Raw genomic sequence first — 15,443 nt, forward strand, 5'->3', positions numbered from 1 at the left:
GGAGTTTCCTGGCCTTGGACCCAAAATATCGATGTTTTGTTCCCCGAGCCACTTAGTTATCACTTTTGCCTTATGGCAAGGTGCTCCATCATGCTGGAAAAGGCATTGTTCATCACCAAACTTCCTGGATGGTTGGGAGAAGTTGCTCTCTGAGGATGTGTTGGTACCATTCTTTATTCATGGCTGTGTTTTTAGGCAAAGTTGTGAGTGAGCCCACTCCCTTGGCTGAGAAGCAACCCCACACATGAATGGTCTCAGGATGCTTTACACAGGACTGATGGTAGCACTCACCTTGTCTTCTCCTGACAAGCTTTTTTTCCGGATGCCCCAAACAATTGGAAAGGGGATTCATCAGAGAAAATGACTTTACCCCAGTCCTCAGCAGTCCAATCCCTGTACCTTTTGCAGAATATCAGTCTGTCCCTGATGTTTTTCCTGGAGAGAAGTGGCTTCTTTGCTGTCGTTCTTGACACCAGGCCATCCTCCAAAAGTCTTTGCCTCACTGTGCATGCAGATGCACTCCCACCTGCCTGCTGCCATTCCTGAGCAAGCTCCGTACTGGTGGTGCCCCGATCCCGCAACTGAATCAACTTTAGGAGACGGTCCTGGCACTTGCTGAACTTTCTTGGGTGCCCTGAAGCCTTCTTCACAACAATTGAACCGCTCTCCTTGAAGTTCTTGATGATCCGATAAATGGTTGATTTAGGTGCAATCTTACTGGCAGCAATATCCTTGCCTGTGAAGCCTTTTTTGTTCAAAGCAATGATGACGGCACGTGTTTCCTTGCAGGTAACTGTGGTTGAAAGAGGAAGAACAATGATTCCAAGCACCACCCTCCTTTTGAAGCATGTCTGTATTTCGAACTCAATCAGCATGACAGACTGATCTCCAGCCTTGTCCTCGCCAACACTCACACCTGTGTTAACGAGAGAATCACTGACATGATGTCAGCTTGTCTTTTTGTGGCAGGGCTAAAATGCAGTGGAAATGCTTTTGGGGGATTCAGTTCATTTGCATGTTAAAGAGAGACTTTGCAATTAATTGCTATTCATCTGATAACTCTAAATAAGATTCTGGAGTATATGCAAATTGCCATCATACAAACTGAGGCAGCAGACTTTGTGAAAATGTATATTTGTGTCATTTTCAAAACTTTTTTTCTTTCCCCCACAAACTCTTTTAGCTCTGGAACGGATGCTACCTCCTGTGGGGAAGAAAGTGGGAGAGGCTGAGGAGGGAGGTGGTCAAGAGGTCCAGGTCCAAGGGGGGGAAAGGCTTGCCTGACCTCTACTTGTTCCTGGGCAGCTGCTACACAGCGTTACATCTCACTCTTGCCACCTCCCCGGTCAACAACAAGACACAGGCCCTCGCACGGTTCTGGCTGGGATCTTACCTCAGAACCCTGAGGCTGATCCTAGTCGAGCTGCGAGACTCAGTTTTTTTCCTGCCCCACACACAGAAGTTTTTAAGACATTTTAAACTGGAAAAAGAAGCAGTCACGGTTTTAACTTAAACACCGCTCTCTTCTCTCTCTTGTGCAGGAGCGGGAACCAGTGTGTCCAGTGCGCGGGCTTGCTATAGGCGAGCCCATAACGGATTGGCGTAACGTGGCCAATCCTGCTCTCCTGCTCTCCTGAATTGGCACAGGGACCTGTCCTGGATGGGTGCCTACGAGATCCTCCCGATCAGGGCCATTAAGCACTCCCGGGGCATGGCGAGGATATCCGCATGCCCCCGACCAGGCTGTTGCCAAGAGGAGTCAGTGATGCACTTGCTCTGGGAGTGCAGAGCGGCCAGGGACCTGTGGAAGGAAGCAAGCCCCCTGATCTCCCCATGTCTGCCTGCAGGGAAGGACCTAACGCCCCAGCTCGTGCTGTATGGGGTGGACCGAAGGCCTATTCCACCGAAGGTCTTCACCAAGCTCTGGCCCACCCTCACGTGTCTGAAGGATGCACTGTGGTCCTCCCGCAACCGGCTGGTAGTGAAACGAGTAGAGACCACCCCCAGGCAGTGGCCATGGTAGCCACAGAAGCCCTGGAGTGGTACAGAAGAAAGGGGGCCTCGACCCCATGCGAAGGGTCCCCCACAACACACAAAGTCCCGGTGGCCACAGCCTGACAGTGCTGCGGCGCCTAGGGCGATGCGCCTAGGGGAGGGATCTCCTCTTAGCCCCGAAGGACAGGATAGTGATTGATTCGGAAGAGCAGGAGGAGGCGAGTTTAAGGACTCACCCCGCTCCTGTACAAATGACCGAAGACAGCTTTAAACAAATGGACTTTTAAACATGTTTTCCATGTCTTAAAAATGTTTTACTTTTGTTAATTCATTTGTACACGTTTGAAATGGCTTTTACAGAATTGGAGGTTACATAGAAAAGTGCTTGTATTTATGGTTGTTTAATTGGTTTTAACAACATGTACTTTTTACACAAGAATATATATGAGCTGTTTTAAAGGAAATGCGATAATAAAACTTATCTGAAAGAAAAAAGAAAAAAACAACTATCTTTACTGCTTCGGCATATAACACTTTCTGTACTACTCTGACAACCTCAATCTGCCCTTTTCTCACCAGACACCTCCGATCTCCAGCTCCACAGGCACCCCCACAACTAACACACATAACTTTCCACGTAACTTTGACTAATAGTAGTACAAGTGTGTGGGGAGAGTAGCTAAAAACCAACTTCATACAATTGCTAGGTGGATAGTAGTATTGCAGAGATTATATATACATGGGCAAGAAAAAGTATGTGAACCCTTTGGAATTACCTGGATTTCTGCATAAATTGGTCATACAATTTGATCTGATCGTCATCTAAGTCACAACAATAGACAAATATAGTCTGCTTAAACTAATAATACACAAACAATTATACGTTTTCATGTCTTTTTTGAACACACCGTGCAAACATTCACAGTGCAGGGTGGGGAAAGTATGGGAACCCTTGGATTTAATAACTGGTTGACCCTCCTTTGGCAGCAATAACCTAAACAAAATGTTTTTTTTGTAGTTGCGTATCAGACCTGCACAACGGTCAGGAGGAATTTTGGACCATTCCTCTTCACAAACTGTTTCAGTTCAGCAATATTCTTGGGATGTCTGGTGTGAACTGCTCTTGAGGTCATGCCACAGCATCTCAATCTGGTTGAGGTCAGGACTCTGACTGGGCCATTCCAGAAGGTGTATTTCCTTCGGTTGAAGCCATTCTGTTGTTGATTTACTTCTGTGTTTTGAGTTGTTGTCCTGTTGCATTACCCAACTTCTGTTGAGCTTCAATTGGCGGACAGATAGCCTTACATTCTCCTGCAAAATGTCTTGATAAACTTGGGAATTCATTTTTCTGTCTATGATAGCAAGTTTTCCAGGCCCTGAGGCAGCAAAGCAGCCCCAATCCATGATGCCCCCTCCACCAAATGTTACAGTTGGGATGAGATTTTGATGTTGGTATGCTGTGCCTTTTTTGTCCACATATAGTGTTGTGTGTTCCTTCCTTCCAAACAACTCAACTTCAGTTCCATCTGTCCACTGAATATTTTGCCAGTAGTGCTGTGGAACATTCAGGTGCTCTTTTGCAAACTTCAGATGTGCAACAATTTTTTTGGGACAGCAGTGGCTTCTTCCGTGGTGTCCTCCCATGAACACCATTCTTGTTTAGTGTTTTACATATCATAGACTTGTCAACAGAGATGTTTGCATTTTCCTGAGATTTCTGTAAGTCTTCATTAACCTAATTGAGCATTCTACCTCTGTGCTCTTGCAGTCATCTTTGCAGGACGGCCACTCCTAGGGAGATTAGCAACAGTGCTGAACTTTTTCCATTCATAGATCATTTGTCTTAATGTGGGCTGATGAACATCAAGGCTTTTAGAGATACTTTTGTAAACATTTCCAGCTTTATGCAAGTCAACAATTCTTAATCGTAGGTCTTCTGAGATCTCTTTTGTTCGAGGCATGGGCCACTTCAGGCAATTGTTCATGTGAATAGCAAACTCACATTTTTGAGTGTTTTTTATATTGCTGGGCAGCTCTAACCAACAGCTCCAATCTCATCTCATTGACTGGACTCCAGGTTAGTGGAGTCCTGACTCCAAGAAGCTTTTGGAGAAGTCATTAGCCTAGGGGTTCACATACTTTCCCCAACCTACACTATGAAGGTTAAAAATAGTTATTTAATATAGACAATAAAAATACAATAATTTGTGTGTTATTAGTTTAAGCACACTGCGTTTGTCTATTTTTGTGACTTAGAGGAAGATCAGATCAAATTTCTTGACCAATTTATGCAGAAATCCAGTTAATTCCAAAGGGTTCACATACTTTTTATTGCCACTGTACACACTACCGGTCAAAAGTTTTAGAACACCTACTCATTCCAGGGTTTTTCTTTATTTTGGTTATTTTCTACATTGTAGAATAATAGTGAAGACATCACAACTATGAAATAACTCATGGAATCATGTAAAAAAAATATTTTATATTCTTCAAAGTAGATACCCTTCGCCTTCATGACAGCTTTGCACACTCTCGGAATTCACTCAACCAGCTTCACCTGGAATGCTTTTCCAACAGTCTTGAAGGAGTTCCCACGTATGCTGAGCACTTGTTGGCTGCTTTTCCTTCACTCTGCGGCCCAACTCATCCCAACCCATCTTAATTGGGTTGAGGTCGGGTGATTGTGGAGGCCAGGTCATCTGATGCAGCACTCCATCACTCTTCTTCTTGGTCAAATATCCCTTACACAGCCTAGAGTTGTGTTGGGTCATTGTCCTGTTGAAAATCAAATGCAGAATGCTGTGGTAGCCATGCTGGTTAAGTGTGCCTTGAATTGTAAATAAATCACAGACAGTCACCAGCAAAGCACCCCCACACCATCACACCTCCTCCTCCTCCATGCTTCATGGTGGGAACCACACATGCAGAGATCATCTGTTCACCTACTCTGCGTCTCACAAAGACATGGCGGTTGGAAATAAAAATCACACATTTTAACTCATCAGACCAAAGGACAGATTTCCATCGGTCTAATGTCCATTGCTCGTGTTTCTTGGCCCAAGCAAGTCTCTTCTTCTTATTTATGTCCTTTAGTAGTAGTTTCTTTGCAGCAATTTGATCATGAAGGCCTGATTCACGCAGTCTCCTCTGAACAGTTGATGTTGAGATGTATCTGTTACTTGAACTATCTGAAGCATTTATTTGGGCTGCAATTTCTGAGGTTGGTAACTGTAATGAACTTATCCTCTGCAGCAAAGGTAACTGTTACAGGAATTAAATTATTTTATGTTTTATTTAACCAATTCAATTTAACACTCTGCCCACTCCTAAGAATTTGTAAGATCCTTATTTGCATAAAATGGACAGAGACCAGTCTCAAAATCAATCAGTAGCGTTTATTCTCGAGAGTACTGAACATGATACAATTCACCACAGGTTATAAACTGAAAATGACGTCATTAGTTTTCGAACTGGCCCGTCTCTTCTCCACTCTGGTACAATGGCAGTATAGTTCTCCCACCAATTTATATAATTTATGACCGAGCCAAGGTCTTCCTGTGTAGATAAGCATTCTAGCAGGTCTGACGATAAGTTTATTCATTTCTACCAAGGAACAGACAGTCATTGTTCTAATTCTTGATTATAATTACACACATTATATTCAGTACTAGGATTAAAAGAAAATTCATACATCTATACAGTAACATAATAATATTCTGATTAGTCAGTCCTGATTGAAATGTATACATAATTAGTCATTATTGATTAAAATAAATCCCTTAACAGTAACTCAAATGGGTTATTTCATAGTTTGATGTCTTCACTATTATTCTACAATGTCAAAAATAGTACAAATAAAGAAAAGGCCTGGAATGAGTAGGTGTGTCCAAACGTTTGACTGGCACTGTATTTATATATTTACCTATTAAAAATATAATCCCTGTAATATTGCTATCCACCTAACATTTTTATGAAGTTGGCTTGAGACCTGTTGCTCCCTATGGGCATGACACCTCTGGGTGTGTATATACATATTTTTTTCTGATGTGAGCAGTTCTGGGGTTAAAGCCCCAAATTATCAAAAATAAACCGTTTCAAAATAAAGACATTTTTTTTAAAAGCACTCTTTCCGTATGATTTTCATTTTTACTAAGACTAACACATTATTTTCTTAAAGTACACTGCTGCTGTCTACTGGATTGAAATGGGATGAACATAAATTACACCCATAAGTGGTATCCACTTGGGGAAGTAGATTGCCAAAATAGATTGCCAAAATCACGAACTATCCCTTAACTTGCCAATCATAGCTGCCCTGATTTGCAGATTCCCATGATGCTTCACTCTAGTTTGTCTGATTTTGTAGTAGATGCAGAAACAAACGCAGACAACTGTACCTATGTGGGAATTTTCATAGAAATAATACATATTCAAAATGTATGCTATAATTATGGTTCATTTTAGAAGTTAATTTTAAATGTTGTCATAAAACCGTAAAAGAGATTGTCTGGGCTGATTTGAAACTATATAAGATCATTCACGCTTCCTCTGGTCATGTGGGAGGAAGCTCATTGTAGAGGTCACATGCAGGGTGCTAGTCACTCAACCAATCACCTTGGGGAAGGTCTGAGACAAGAGCCAATCACTGCCCTAGCAGGGTATCACCTGATCTGGGTGAGTGAGTGCACAGAGAATTATGGGCCATTGTGAGCTGTCTTTACAGGAGAAACCAGCCAGTGCAGCTCTCCAGCACTACTGGTGGATGTGAACCTCACTGGCTTGGAAACACTCATGGCTGGCATATGAGTGCGATGTATGAGTTGGAGTACACCTCCAGAACCCAATTCAGACTACTCTCCCCCCACGCTTTTAAATAAACAACCTCTTTTTTCCCCCATGACAATTCTTCTCACATACTTTTAATATTTAATTTCAATTTATCGGCATGGGAAATCGAAAGTGAAATAGAATAAAGACAAGTGAAATAGATAGAAAAAATAGAAAAGTGTAAAAAAAAAAAAATTACACAGAAAAGTTCCAAAAGAATAAAGACATTTCAAATGTCATATTACAATGGGTTATATTTTTGTTCTTCACTGGTTGCCCTTTTCTTGTGGCACCATGCCACAAATCTTTCTGCTGTGGTTGTACACTGTGGTATTTCACCCAATAGATATGTGAGTTTATCAACATTGGATTTCTTTTTGAATTCTTTGTGAGTCTGTCTAATCTGAGGGAAATATGAGTCTCTAATAAGGTCATACATTTGGCAGGAGGTTAGGAAGTGCAGCTCAGTTTTCACCTCATGATTTATCAAACTACTCTCCCCCTGTCATAGTGTTTTACAGCAATCTTGTAGTTAATTAGTGTCATTTTGGAATAAGCTCAATAACTATCTCTAGTTTAATTACTATTTTAGTGGCATACTCCACTTCTCCACCTGTAGGCTACCTAATCAGTCAGTGCCCAGGACTGGATCAGACCAGACTGGACTACAACTAATGTCTGTGTCTGTGTTTGCTCATATGAAGGTAATAGAGTGTATTCACAAACAACACACAGTACAGACTGAAAACACACTAAATGCACACATACGTCCTATAATAGCGCTTGGTTGAGGTCAAGTGACATAACCAAAAACATTTACAGACTTTATGGAGATAAAGAGGGACCTTCAACCGAATAACAGGTTGTGTACCCCCACAGCCCTTTACAGCATCAGATACAAATGACCTCCAAAAAATGAATGACAAACAGACGATAGGCCAGAATACCACCACCCCTGAGATTTGGACTGAGCTAAAGGAGCTGAGAGACATGGCGCAAAACAGTGAGGACCAGACAGAAGAGTAACAATTGCTCTTGCTTGTTTGTTTCACTTTTGTGAAAGCATATTCAAAGAGTCAATGTCTGTTTTCATTATGATTACCATCTGAACATAAAATGCCTATTGGCCTGAGTTGCACCATCTATTTCAATTAGCCTAGAAATCAAATTCACTGTTTATTACATGCCACTGAAACGTGAGAAATTTCACATTTGATTCCTGGGAGAGAGCGACCTCTCCTGGCACACATCACCACTAGCTACATTACCGCAGGACTTTCATAATGCGCATGCGCTGTTTTTTGTATTCAAGCTAAACAACATGGCGGCGAAACGAATCGAGATCTTTATTTGAGTTTTTCAAAACGCCTTCGACGAGGATAGCAACTAATTGGCTATATTTATACAATAATACTTCTGAAATAGAGAGGTAATTGTTTATATATATATATATTTGTTTTTACTATTTTGTGAAAACATGAATTGTACCACGAACGTAGTGCAGGTGACGAACGTGTCGCCAAGCACAACATCCGAGCAGATGCGAATGCTGTTCGGGTTTCTTGGAACCATTGAAGAACTCAAATTGTTTCCACCAGAGTAAGTAGCTCATATTTGTTGAACGGTTGTTGCTAACTATATACAGTTATTGTTTAGTTAATCACTTCTTACCACTTTGTGATTGAATTGATTTCAATGTAGTATTATTAACGATGCTAACGTTAGCATCAGGAGGCCCCATCTCGGGCCGTCCCCGAAACCTAAGAAGGCGAATCATTAACTACTATAGTTGGGTAACGATAGTTTGCCTAGCTACTTCGGGGATGTTTTGCTATATACAATCTATTATGGTGTCGCTAGCGGACTAACTAGCGTTAGTTAACTACAAAAACGTTTTTTATTGCAGTGAGTCGCCTCTGCCAGTGACGTCGCGTGTGTGTTTTGTGAAGTTCAAAGAGTCCGAGTCCGTGGGGGTGTCTCAACATCTGACCAACACAGTCTTCGTGGACAGGGCGCTGATCGTCGTCCCTTTTGCAGAAGGTTGGTGATTTGTTCTTCCCTTTCTGTATGAATGATCCTTGATTGTATAATGTAGTGATGGGAGAGTGACGCCTGACGCCCCCATTGATTTCAGGATGGAGTAATATGAGCCTGTGGCTTGAGCCACTGTTAAGCGTGTATCCTAACTATTTCAGATTATATCAGCTTCACTTGCTTTGGCAATGTAAACATATGTTTCCCATGCCAATAAACCCCATTGAATTGAATAGTAATTTTTGATCTGACAAGCCTATCTGATTCTGTGATCAATGACGTCATGCCACTCTTTCTGTCCTATCTTGTACGACCCCTCTGCTAATTGCAAGGAGAGAGGTGTCTATACCAGCTCTCACAACCCAGACTCTTGGTATACTGTGGAACTAAAGACCATACCTATAACGATACACGTATGTCTTGTATAAAGTTTCTGCCACACTGTAAGGTCATAATGTCTTCCGTGATGCATTGGACTTGGTAGACACTAAACAACACAGATGACCTTGAGTAGTCTGTAGTAGTCTCCAGAGCCAATTCTTTGTCCTCCTCCACCAGTAAGCACAGTATACCAAGGTCTGCTTTAGGGACTGGGACTTGCTCCGACTGAGAGGGCTGAACAAGCCCAGACCCATGGGCAGACAGACGCACCTCCTCAAAAGAAAGCAGAGATGAACTTACATGTGTATAAAAACTTAACCATGCTTTTTATTTTCTCCCCCATATTGGACTATCCTCTATTAAACTTCTCTCTGTTATTTGTGTGTGTGATTTGTTGTAGTGGAGAAGGCAAAAGCAGAGCCCCCTCCTTGATGGCTGAAAGTGGTCCTCTGCCTGCCAACAGGGGATTGTAGGCATTTACAAAAGGCCAGCAAGCGTTCAAGCAGCCCCCCCAGACCCTTCTCTTTCTCTTTTTTCCTGTGTCCTTCTCTCTTTCTCTCTCATTTTCTCTTCTTTAGGGTATTTTAGTTTAAATTGAATGCAGTAGCATATATACTACTGTTAATACTATAATGCATATCACATGTATTACACATATATTTCTTGACTGCTCACAAGTACATATTTATCAAAACAGGTGTGTTAATAATCTGACCTGTATAATGTCCAATCTGGTTTTCTCATTGGATCCAAGTGGTAAGAAAGTAAACCATAGCAGAGTAACAGTAGTAAACTATACACTTCTCAATAACACAGCTATTGGTATACCTGCATTTCATATTTTTTTCACCTTTAGCGTTAAGGCACTTCCTGGTTTGGGGAATTGGGTGACCAATGGTATCCAATTTAAATTTAGCAAGAAATTACATGCACTCACTCACCACTCTGTCCCTGAAATTGGCGGATTAAAATAGCAAATCTCTGTGTTTTCTATGTTGTACTTTAAGGTTCCTGACTGTATCTAGTTGTTAATTGTCTTAGATATCCACCCCACATGGCAATGGCAACTGGTTCAGTGCTCTCTCTTTAACAGTGGTCTTTCTTTTTTGTTGTTGTGTTTTACAGTTCTTTTTCCTGGCTCAGCCAGTCCTGTATACCAGGCCCCGCTGAAAATACCACCCAACCGTTTTGTCTCCTGCAGCTAAATTCTCTCCCCCGTGTGCCCTTTTTAAATGTTGTTTGTGAGTGTGTTTGTGTGTCTTCTGTAAAAAAAAATGTTATTTTTGCTATTGTATCTTGATTAAGATATTGTATGTTTTCTTTTTTTAGGTAGCAATGGCAACATTGAGATCTGAAACCATAGTTTTTTTTTCTGATCACTATGTTAGGCAAACAAGCTAATCTAATGTTGACAAGTTGATTTTACACTTAAATAAAAGGCATTGGTTCATTTGTTGCATATTTAATGCAGTGACAGGTAAGGTTCTTGGGAGCGTAGATATCACCTACTCAAAATGTGAATGCTAGCTGGGTTTTTTCCCCCTACTTATAACTGTATTGCTGGTAAGTAGTAGAAAATGTCAGTAATCACTGTTGACCTCCAACTCTCTGAAATTCTTTTTGTTTTGTGTATCTCGATTTTTCTCTGTGTGCTCCTTAGTAGTGAAGCCGCCAACGTGAGTCGCTTGTTCAATCTAAATGAAAATTGAGAGCACACCCCACTGGAGAAGCCGCTGTGCTAGCTAACGTTTGGTTCATGACTTAAAAAACACGTTCAGGTGATACAATCTTGGCAGTGTTCACTGGAGTAGTGTGTATTGTGATATACTATTTTCCCAATCGTAGTTATTTTTCAATCTACACTGGTTAAAATAATAAAGGGAACAAACCTTCTCAAATCTAGCAGCTATCAAAGGTAACAGTATTGAAACCTTTACAAATGTTTTTGAAGAATACTTGAGCAAGTCATCTGTTTTTTTGTGTTGTTTTTTTCAAAATGTCTCTCCTTTTCTGTAGAGTCTAGACGTTGATGTTCTCTTCTTCCCCTAATGCCTGTTTGGTTTTTCTGTAGGCGTTATCCCGGAGGAGGCTAAAGCTTTGTCACTGCTGGCGCCAGCAAATGCTGTTGCAGGGATTCTGCCCGGAGGAGGTCTCCTTCCAACACCAAACCCCATGTCTAATCCACAGGTAGGACTTCTCCCAACACCAAACCCCATGTCCTATCCACAGGTGGGTCCTCAGCACAGAGATACAAGGTTTAATTGTTCTGTTTAATTCTGTGGTCCTTAAGTTATTCAAATTAAACATCTGCCTAATGACTTGATAATTGTCCGCTCGTGTATATATAGACAATGAAAGGGTTAATGGTGTGCTGTTGTTTTTTTGTAGATGGGTGGCAATCCTTTCGGCGGTCCCTCCTTGGAAGCGATGGCAGCGTTCGGGTTTCCAAACCCCAATATGAATATGAACCCCCAGGTGAGTGTTGGCTTGAAATCTGGTGATATTTTTGTGTGCGCACACAACTAACTTTTATATTATATATTTCACACTTTTCTTCACTCTTCTTCCCCAACAGTCATTTCCCACTGACCAGCTTCTGAAGTTTATGTCGCAGGTGGATCCAAAGTAAGTCATCATGCCTCTAGAAAATGTCCATTACAAGACATCAAACACCTATGAGCTGTTCATTTGTTGGATGACCCTCCAGTGTGTTCTAATTAAGGCCTGAGGAGGTGTGTTATATAGCCAATATACCACGCCTAAGGGCTGTTCTTGTGCACGGAGGGCCTAGATACAGCGCTTAGCAGATGTTTATTGGCTATATACCACACCTCCTCATACCACAAACCCGAGGTGTCTTATTGCTTTGTAAACCGTTTGCCAACATATGTATCACAGTAAACAAGTAGTTTTGTGTCATACCCTTAGTATATGGTCTGATATACACACAGCTGGAATGCTGTTTCAGCCTATCAGCATCTCGGACCCAAACTACCCGGTTTATAATCACCACTAAATAATGTCCTCTTCTTCAGAATGAACCACATGGGTGTAGGGATGAACATGAACATCAACATGAATCCGGGCCTGAAGGCAGACTCCTCCAACAAAGAGATAGAAGAGGCCATGAAGAGGGTCAGAGAGGCTCAGTCACTCATCTCTGCTGCCATCGAGCCTGGGAGTGAGTAGCCCAAGCATTGCATCTCCAAAGGATATATCTGATAAATTACTGGTAGCCCTAGCTATAAGCTATTATTTGCTCTACCAAAGTAATTTCATGTTTTGTTTGTGCAGACAAGGAGAGCAAGAGGAAGCACTCGCGTTCCAGGTCCAGGTCTAGACGCAGAAGGTCCCGTTCTCGCTCCAGACACAGGTGAACACAAACTCTATTCCCCTACACAAATAATTTGGATTGTGTTAAAAGTAAAGGTAGTACGTTTTTTATTTTGTTTTCATATTAAGGGTAGAGACTAATGTTGTGTTTGTGTGATCTGCAGGCGTTCAAAGAGCAGGTCAAGGCGACGCTCGCACTCCAGGAACAGGAGGCGCTCCAAGAGCCCCCGAAGGAGGAGTGGGAGGTCCCACTCCAAAGACCGGAGCAGACCATCACCAAGCAAGTCCAGGTGAGCCACAGAGCACAGACTTGACCCATTCTTAATCCTCAAGCTGCACGATCTGAACTTCTGAGACCGCCCTGTGATTACTCTCTACCTCGTTATCACAACTCTAATCCCAATATACAATAATAAATGTTGATCAGATGTAATTAACTTGTCTCCGATCCACAGGGATAGGAAGAAGGAGGAGCGGGATAAAAAGCGCTCCAAAACACCTCCGAAAAGCTACAGTACTGCCAGGAGGTCTCGCAGTATCGATCGGTTAGTGCAGCTTTCATTGGTCAGAGCCGCATGTCTGACTTGTGGCTCTGTTTCACCATTCTGTCTCAACATGTTGTTGATTGGTCAGATGTTTACAAAAATTTTTTTTCATGCTGTTTGGTATAGAAAGCGGAGAAGGACTCGCAGTGCCAGCCGATCTCCTAAGAAATCCCCCAAGAGGAAAGTCTCCAGGACTCCCTCTCCTAGAAGGTTGGTGTTTTGGGGATCTCGATTCTCATTAGAACAAGAGAATTTCCTTAGTGAACACATTTTCAATATGCTGCCAGTGGTATTTCATTGCTATTTTGAGACTGAAAATAAATGACCAGACATTTTGTTTACAAAGTGTAAGTGTAAATGCCCTGAGAACACTCACTCAAATAATTTATTTAGATTCAAATGTAAAGGTTTCTTTAAGGTAACCTGGAAATAAGCCATTTTAGACAGTCAACTACTACACTTCTCTTTGGATTTGGAGACTTTGTTTCATAAGCTTTTAACTTTCCTCTCCCTACAGACATAAGAAGGAGAAGAAGAGGGACAAGGAAAGAGAGAAGGACCGTGAGCGCAGAAGCGATAAAGACCGCAGTCGGGATGAAAGGAAGGAAAAGAAAGAAAGGAGTAAAGACAAAGAAAAGGAAAGGGAGAAAACTGACGGGGAGAAAGGAGATGTAAAGGTCAGCACCAATGACTGAATGATTTGTCTTGTGTTATACACCTCATATAAGATGTGTAGGATGTCCGTGTTCATTTTCTTTCTTCCTTCTGTATTCTGACCTCTGTTCGAGATCCAGCGTTTTACTTGCCGTGTATGAAAGAATAACAAGTAATATGAAATGAGTGTCCGATATATTAAACTTTGTCATTTCAAATTTCCTTAGACGTCTTTGCAGGTCACCAGAGACTATGATGAGGAAGAGCAGGGCTACGACAGTGAGAAGGAGAGGGAGAGGCTGGACAAGAAAGATTCCGACCAGGACTCCGGAGCCCAGTCTCCTCACTCGGTGGAAGGCAATGGCACTGGGCTTTCCAAAGTCAACGGAGACGACCACCGTGAAGAGGACGACATGGATGTCAGTGATTGAGTCACCCAATAATAGAGACCGATGTATAGACCTCTATGTACCCAACCCTCCATTGTACCAAAACCTCCATGCCCCACCGAGCCCACTGTATTCGGGCTTCATTCAACTCAACTCGATCCTTCTTTATCTCAGTTCAATTGTTAGTTTTCCTTTTGGATTGACGAGACAAAATCGATCAAGTAGAAGACGAACCGAAAGATTAACCTGAAGATTTTTCTGTTTTGTCATCATTTTCTGTATGTATTATAATTATTTGGTCCTATTTTGATGGTGAAAATGTGAAAAGCGTGGGGTTGGTTGAAACTTTTATTGCTGTAATTTGAAAGTGGATTCTATTTGGCAAAGTGTGCGACTTGATTTTCTTTTTTCAAGCAGAGCTTACATGATGATGATGATGATAATGGCTTTTGTGTATTTTTGTTGTTTAAATCTAGTTTCTACACATTGCTAGGAGCGGAAGCAGCCAGTTACACTGCTTGACAAGTTCACCGTATGTCCATTTTCATCAGACAACATGGCTGCTACATAGAACAGTGCTGTGGACTTAGCTTTTTATTATTGAGCTTCTGTACGGAAGTCGCCTCAATAAATTCACCATCTATTTTCTGTCACTCCTATACGTGGTATATTGTGTTTATATCCCATCCGTTATTATACGGAAGATGTATACTTATACTGGGTCTTGTGGCGCCAAAATAATCTGTCCTATCTCTCACCTATTCACAATACCCAGTAGATCTGATGCTTGTTGTAATTCTTAGAAGTTTGTATTGTTTTATCAGTGATTTTTTTTATATACAATAAAAACCTGGGGAAAGATTTGATTTGTTTTAAACTTCAGGTGCTCATTTTAGGTTTAGGACAAAGTTTTAACATGGGCCCTTGTGTGACCCCGTATCAAATGCTGAGCTATCTGAAGCCTGAATAGTATGGTTGATCAATAGAGCATTAGGCCAGGGGCTCTATTCAATCTGTATTGTGGACGTTCAGTGTGATTTAATTTTAAAGGCAATGGTGTTGTGTTAGTGGAGGCTGCGTTCACGGTATATAGCCTACACTTTCTCATTAACTTGTAACATGGGTAGGGTATAAGGGTGGGTGTGGTTTTGTGACAATGACCACAACGTGGTTACACCGCCAACAAAAGCGGTCGGCTACCGTGGGTTAACGCTGATCGGATTTAATCCAAATTACACTCCCATTGGATTATGGCCAATGTCTTGGAGGCTTGACTCCATTGATT

The 15,443-nt window shown here is 41.8% G+C and overlaps 1 protein-coding gene and 1 pseudogene across 2 annotated transcripts; both read left to right on the forward strand.

Annotated features, from left to right (window-relative positions):
* Positions 1 to 765: 765 nt before the first annotated feature.
* LOC135563109 (uncharacterized) lies at positions 766 to 2,023 on the forward strand (annotated as a pseudogene).
* Positions 2,024 to 8,120: 6,097 nt separating this feature from the next.
* LOC115102974 (serine/arginine-rich splicing factor 11-like) lies at positions 8,121 to 15,019 on the forward strand. Of its 2 annotated transcripts, none has more exons than XM_029623482.2 (12): positions 8,121 to 8,421; positions 8,729 to 8,862; positions 11,309 to 11,466; positions 11,626 to 11,712; positions 11,813 to 11,862; positions 12,273 to 12,418; positions 12,532 to 12,610; positions 12,735 to 12,860; positions 13,026 to 13,115; positions 13,242 to 13,325; positions 13,633 to 13,792; positions 13,997 to 15,019. In XM_029623482.2, the coding sequence occupies exons 1-12, from the start codon at positions 8,300 to 8,302 to the stop codon at positions 14,198 to 14,200; spliced, it is 1,440 nt and encodes a 479-aa protein (XP_029479342.1). In that variant the 5' UTR covers positions 8,121 to 8,299; the 3' UTR covers positions 14,201 to 15,019. The 2 variants fall into 2 exon arrangements, with proteins under 2 accessions (XP_029479342.1, XP_029479343.1); XM_029623483.2 differs by having other exon boundaries at positions 8,122 to 8,421; positions 11,309 to 11,424.
* The last annotated feature ends 424 nt before the right edge of the window (positions 15,020 to 15,443 follow it).

The sequence above is a fragment of the Oncorhynchus nerka genome, linkage group LG20 (genome assembly GCF_034236695.1).
Source record: "Oncorhynchus nerka isolate Pitt River linkage group LG20, Oner_Uvic_2.0, whole genome shotgun sequence".
Lineage (NCBI taxonomy): Eukaryota > Metazoa > Chordata > Actinopteri > Salmoniformes > Salmonidae > Oncorhynchus > Oncorhynchus nerka.

Bases quoted from the DNA above. Each gene is read 5' to 3' on its own strand.
- LOC115102974 (XM_029623482.2), top strand. From the start codon at position 8,300: ATGAATTGTACCACGAACGTAGTGCAGGTGACGAACGTGTCGCCAAGC. The intron at 11,863-12,272 runs GTAAGTCATCAT...CCTCTTCTTCAG, and splicing joins ATGTCGCAGGTGGATCCAAA to AATGAACCACATGGGTGTAG. The intron at 12,861-13,025 runs GTGAGCCACAGA...TCCGATCCACAG, and splicing joins CCATCACCAAGCAAGTCCAG to GGATAGGAAGAAGGAGGAGC.